At 31.5% G+C, this 6,233-nt stretch overlaps 1 protein-coding gene across 1 annotated transcript; it reads left to right on the top strand.

Annotated features, from left to right (window-relative positions):
• The first annotated feature begins 531 nt into the window (after nucleotides 1–531).
• Nucleotides 532–3,643, top strand: LOC108461906 (PRA1 family protein A1-like). The gene is made up of 8 exons (XM_017761884.2): nucleotides 532–926; nucleotides 1,119–1,159; nucleotides 1,239–1,317; nucleotides 1,473–1,559; nucleotides 1,642–1,730; nucleotides 1,833–1,904; nucleotides 1,983–2,106; nucleotides 3,261–3,643. Exons 1-7 carry the CDS (start codon nucleotides 769–771, stop codon nucleotides 2,084–2,086), a joined length of 630 nt encoding a protein of 209 aa, XP_017617373.1. The 5' UTR covers nucleotides 532–768; the 3' UTR covers nucleotides 2,087–2,106; nucleotides 3,261–3,643.
• Nucleotides 3,644–6,233: the final 2,590 nt, after the last annotated feature.

Raw genomic sequence — 6,233 nt, 5'->3', positions numbered from 1 at the left:
AAAAACTAAATTTGATATTATATCAAAATTAAATAACTATAAATTTTAGGTTAAAAAATTCGAATACATTAACTTCAATTTTACATTTACTTTAATAGCTTCCATATAACTGAAGTCAATCTTCTTTTATAAAACTTGCAAAACAAAATTATAAAATGTAAGAATAGTAGAATAAAATCAAAGGTTAGTATGTATTTAGTTTTTATATTCTCTTTTTTTTAATAAAAAATAATTTCATATTTTTTTGGTTGTTGCTTAATTTTCACACTATAATTTTGATGTGTTGACATTTTTAAGTTGTTATAATGTGTTAATAAAAGTGTTTACTCTCATATAGCGATAAAATAATAACTTGTTATATTTGGAATATTTACAATTTATTAAAATAAAATTTTAAGTAATTATTTTGTATTTGAATAATTAGTGGCAATTTTATAAATTTTAAAATTTATTGATGACTTAACTTCTATTGTAATTTGGCTTAATTATAAAATTGCCTCAAATTATGTCACTTTTTATATTTAGGTAGCTAAAATATATGCTGATAATATTGTGTTTTGAGGCGAAATTAATAGATTAAGTAATCTTTAGAGAAAAAAAACAAAAATTAAGCCATTGTATTTTGTAGGAAACATATCGTCGTAGCTCACTCTATTTCATTTCACTCGGTTCTACTTCGTCGTAAATTTCATTTTAGACCTTTTTTTAAAAGAAAATTTGTTGGATTATATCGAAGTGAAAGAAAGAGGTGGAACATAATCAAATTCAATGGATTGGGGAAACGTGACCGCTGAGGATCTGATCGAAGCGCTTCGAGAAGTTGACTGGTCATCACCGCCGCGTCCTCTCTCCGAATTCTTCTCCAGATTCACCGTCCCTCGATCATCCGCCAAATGGAACAGCCGCCTTAAATGCAATCTCTACTAGTAATCTTTCTTTCTTTCATTCTTTTAAAAATTTGAATCAGGTTGAATGCTGATCGTTGCTATTTACTTTCCTTGCATATTGCTTTTAAGACAAGAAAATTCTTTGAATTTTGATCTCGACTGTGGTTTTGCGGATTCCAGGTTAAGAACTTCACTCCTTTTAGTTTCTTACTTTTAATGCTCTTTTGGCAGCTATCGAACCAATTATTTCATTTTGATTGTTCTCATTGTTGGTACGCACACAGGCTCGAAGTTTTTTTTTTTTTTTTACTATTGTATATTTTTTTCCTTCTAATTTCTGTGATTTTGCAGGTTTGGGATTCTTGAGGAGGCCGGTTGCTGTTTTAGCTGCGATTTTAACAGCGCTTAGCATCGCTTTTCTGAATGATAGGTAGTCTATGTTACAAGTGTCTGAATTTCGGTTACTGAGGTTCTTATTTCGATTGTTACATTTGAAATGAATGGTTGAGCTCTATGATTGAAGGTCGCAATATGGTTAGATTTAGTTTTCAAATCTATAGTTGCTAACTATTATTTGTCATGTAGTTTCGCTGGTACTTTTAGTGAGAAGGTGACTAGAATAGTGAGGCAATTCTCTCCACATTTAGCAGCTAAAATGAGGCCTCCCTTAACGTAAGGATTTTTTTTTTTTTAATCTCTGTGTCTGCAGAGTATGCATTCTTGATTTGGTTATTAACTGTTTCATTATTGCCAGTCCTGTTATTCGTGGACGTCCATCATCTAAAAGAACAATTCACATATGTGGTCGGCCTTGTTGGGTTTTTGTCTTCATATTCTCTTCTGGTATCAATGTGTTTGAGAAATGTTCTTTTTCTTATTAAAGAAGAATTAATCAGTTTGCCGTTGAATGTAGTATGAATAACTTATTTACCATTATTGATACAGTGAGTTTCATCCTTTGGTATGTATCTTGTGGTCTCTTGACTGTGCTATGGGCACTTGCCATTGCACTTCTTGGTAAGTCACCTCCTTATGTAATCTTTCTCATTCCCCCTTTAATCATGTTATTTATAAATCTAAATCTCTTTCTCTCAGCCACTGTCCTTCATGCAAGTTTTAGAACACCGAACCTGAAGGCTCGTCTTAACACTTTCCGTGAGGAATTTCGTGCAGTTTGGCGCAATTACAGTGAACTATAAGCTCTCAGAGCCTATAGCATGTGAGTATATCTGCATTTAATTTTATGTTGGATTTGGTTTCTTTTTTTATTTTATCAAGGCTTTCTCTTGATTAAGAGTTTAGTGCTGTTATTCTTGTTTTACTTCTATTGTTTTCAGCTCATAATCTGTGCTTTATGTTCACCTCCTTAATTCTGTTATGGAACATTGTGTATATTCATATTACATGTTACTCTTATATATTTCATGATTGTGGACTTTTAAGTTAACAATCATGATATGCAGAAGGGTGCATTAGCATCTTCTCTAAATTCTTTCATTTATTTGTGTTCTCTTGTCCATGCATGCGTGATGATATGAAACCTTCTCTAAATAATGTTATTAGTTGCTGATTCACTATAAGTATCAATCGGTGCTTGACTTCCATCTGAGTATGGTAACTTTGTTATTGAAATAGAGCTTTTTATTCTAGGGTTACTAGTTGATAAAACATTTTCTCGATGAATAGACTAGTGGTATTCAGATTATCTATCTTTAACTGTTGCTAAAGCCTTCAGTCACTTCCTTGAGGAAGAATGGCTTGGCTCTAGTAATCCCCATCCTTTTCCCAAGGTAAATAGGACAGAGCATTGAATTAATAGAGATATGCAAATGAGTTCTCTTTAGCTGTTGCTGTATGCTTTCGTCACTGACATTGGGGTTCTACATGATAATATTTGGTAACTTATTTTGCCTCTGGTACGCATCCAGGAAATGGTTAAATTCTCTAATTATCGCAAGGGTGGTTTTGGATTTGCAAAAACAATTCTTTTATGGATTAGATTCAAATTTATCACTCTGGTTTGCAGCTGATCTAGTCAAATCACTTGAAACAACTTGAACTGAAATGATCCAAATCCAAAGTGACTAGAACATGAAATGATTGAATCCGTAATGACTAGACCCTAAAACTCAAGCCTTAAACTCACAAAGACTTGAGCTCAAAACATCCCAAACCCAAAAATTTGTTATCATGGTGCTGAGATATTTGTTTATCATTTCTGAACTCTGGTATGTTTCTTATCTTTTAACTTCTATATAAATCCGTCTCAATTTAATTTGAATTCTACTTCAGGCATGCTAGTGATGTGGCTTAAACATAAGAATGAGTTCATGATGTTCCATTTGTGAGTCTGATTATTGTGTTTGGTTTCAGGCTGATGTTGATGTTTCGACAAAATAATTTCTTTAGCTGGATTAAGGTGAAGGCTGCAGATATTTTTTTTAACAGATAAGCATTAAATTTAAGGGACCTCCTTTTTTTTTTTTTCTTTTTTTTTTTTCTGTAAAGTGGACCGTTTCTATTTTCTTTCCTTTTTTGGAGAGACCATGGGGGAATTTTATCGATACCCTCCTTCAAGGAAGAAGAAAAAGAAAAAACAGTTCAGATTCTTTGGAAGCAGTTAGCTCAGATATTCTTAGTTCTTGGGTTGGCAAGGTAACCGCTGATATTTCTATTAGCTGAATTTGATTCTTACTTCTAGTGGCTTGAAGCTGATAATAGTATAAATCTAATAAATTATTATTAATTACATTCAATAGCTTAGTTTAATAATTTTTTTTACTTCTAAATGAAATTATGTAAATAATAGAGTATGAAAAAAAGTATGAGTTGGTTAAAAAGTCAAATAATTGATTTGTTTTTTAGAAAAGAAAAGTTTTGTATAAAATATAACTTGCGGGTGTATACAAAAAGAAGTCTATGTGTATAGATAGAGGTCCATATTAGAGTTGTTAATGGAATGGGCCGGGTGAATCGCCTGGTCGAGTTGGCTTGGATAAGGAATTATTATTCATGGTTAGTTTGACTTGGTTGAATTTAAATAATTTTTTTTTAAAAATATTTTTTTTAAAGTTAATTATAAAAATATATTAATATTAATATAGAAGTATATATATAATTATTTTTAAACAATAGTATGAGCTTTTTGAGTGGGGTGAATCTAGTTGATCTCATGCCTGGGCAATCCGCCTCAGTTGGCCCAACCCATGGAAACTTTTAGTTGGTACATTATGCAATTGTGTTACCAGGTCTTGCTATAATGCTCTAAACAAAATATGGTGATTGTTATGGTAAATTTAGGGGGTTCAATTTGAAAATAATTCAAATTGATGATTTTCAAGTCAAGTGTAAGATTAAGCAATTCAAATAATAGAATGGTCGAGTTTATCTTTATAGAAATCAAGGTGGTCAAAAGGTCAATTAGCATTAGATTGATTATCATTACTCAAAAACAGAATTCGAAATTTGAGATGGTAAATTTAGAGTTGTATGTGAGATACGTGAGCTTACAAACTGTTTATTGAGAAAAAATAAAATAAAATTTGATCCCATGATTTAAGTTTAAGTTGAATCAACTTCAATGAGTTTGAGAATCTCAATAGAAGTTCTTATGTAAAGGTTGGTACATCATGAAAACGAGTTATCAATCTGGTATGAGATGGACTATCATCTCAAAATATTATTTGGTATTTTTTAAAATAAAAATGCCATAAAGGGTGTAGTAGTTGGTATTTGTGATGGTAGTTTTAGGGTTGTCAATGAAATAAACGTCATATTTGAGTTTGATTTGAAAAATTTTAAATTTTTTATTATTCTCAAGTCATGTTCAATCACAAGCCTTCCTTTGAGTATCTTAATATTCGTTTCGAGTAGCTCACAAGCTTAATTAAGCTTTTGATTTATAAATTTGATATTTTGATAGTTAATTACTTTTTCACCCAAAAATATGTATATAAAATAAGCTTGAGATTGAGCTCGTACTTGGATTTGAGTATATTAACCATGTAAATAAACTTTAATTAAATCAACCTTAAAGCAACAAGTTTCAAATTAAGCTTAAACATCTTGTTGTTTCAACTCGGCTTGGCTCGATTACCGTATATATAATCTTACTCTTTCTTCTTGGAATGTTGTTTCAAATTAAGTTTCTTTTTGTTGATTAAAAATTGACATGCAAAAGTCACAGACACTTCTGATAGAAGGGTTTCCCACTCTATTGAAAATCAAACATCCAGTCAAAAAGGCAACACCCCGAACAAGTAACTTTGCCACATTGTCAACCCAAATATTAGCTTCTCTAACCATAAAGAAGGAGCCAACTTTCGTATCTTTCCCATCTCAATGATCCCTGTAACATCCTTGCTGACTCAATTTCATCAATAATAGTAACAAATCACTAAGTAACATTTAGGAAGAGGAAGATAAAATGTAAACAAATTCTTTGTTTTCGGATTTATTAATAACTTTGGTTCCACACTTTGCTCTTTCGAAGCAAGCATGCTTCCTTAACTTTCGTATCTTTCCCATCTCAATGATCCCTGTAACATCCTTACCGACTCAATTGTCGGGTCCGAGCTACAGGATGCCACATTCGTTATTGAAACAACTACCGTCAAATATACGGTAAATATATCTTTCATGTCTTAAACACATTCAAAATATAATATACAATCTTTTTTGAGTCTCAATTGAGCTTACACAAAGCTCTTTTATTGACCTGAGTATGAAATAAGATCAAATTGTAAAGTTTCAAAGTCTAAGGGTCGACATCATGACATCGCTAAATAGTTTGTAACATCACGATGTCACATACTGTCAGCCAACATTGCAACGAGGAAGATTGTTCGTCAGGAAGTGGACTTTGTTTTTGATAAAAATTAGGTTATTTGGTACCTATTTCAAGTCAACCTTTCAAATTCCAAGTTTGGTGCATAATTGCACAACCTTACCTGCATAAAATCATCCTAAACACATACCAAACATTGTATTTAACCATTTCAAATCAACCAATCCAATATACTAAACATTTGACATCAAAACATGTAAAATTAACTAATTCAAACTCAACCTATTCAATCATGCATTTTTTCATTCATTGCCATTATCTTCACTATATCATTTCATACTCAAACATACCATCTTAATGCCATTCACAATGTCATAACAAGTTATTAAAACATACCATATCAACAAAGCTTTATCATTACCAAAACTCAAGCATTTGAAAAGGTTCAACCATATCAACCTCTAAGTTAACAAAAGTATAACACATATACACATGCTACAAAATTGAGTTTCAAAACGATTAAAAGACTATCGAATCAACAACGGGATAGTGTGAGCTTT

The sequence above is a fragment of the Gossypium arboreum genome, chromosome 13 (assembly GCF_025698485.1).
Source record: "Gossypium arboreum isolate Shixiya-1 chromosome 13, ASM2569848v2, whole genome shotgun sequence".
NCBI classification, from domain to species: Eukaryota; Viridiplantae; Streptophyta; class Magnoliopsida; order Malvales; family Malvaceae; genus Gossypium; species Gossypium arboreum.
Note: the sequence above shows the minus strand (reverse complement) of the source record. Positions and strands in the feature narration are given on the sequence as shown.

Bases quoted from the DNA above. Each gene is read 5' to 3' on its own strand.
- LOC108461906 (XM_017761884.2), top strand. From the start codon at position 769: ATGGATTGGGGAAACGTGACCGCTGAGGATCTGATCGAAGCGCTTCGA. The intron at 927-1,118 runs GTAATCTTTCTT...CTCTTTTGGCAG, and splicing joins CTTAAATGCAATCTCTACTA to CTATCGAACCAATTATTTCA. The intron at 1,318-1,472 runs GTAGTCTATGTT...TTTGTCATGTAG, and splicing joins ATCGCTTTTCTGAATGATAG to TTTCGCTGGTACTTTTAGTG.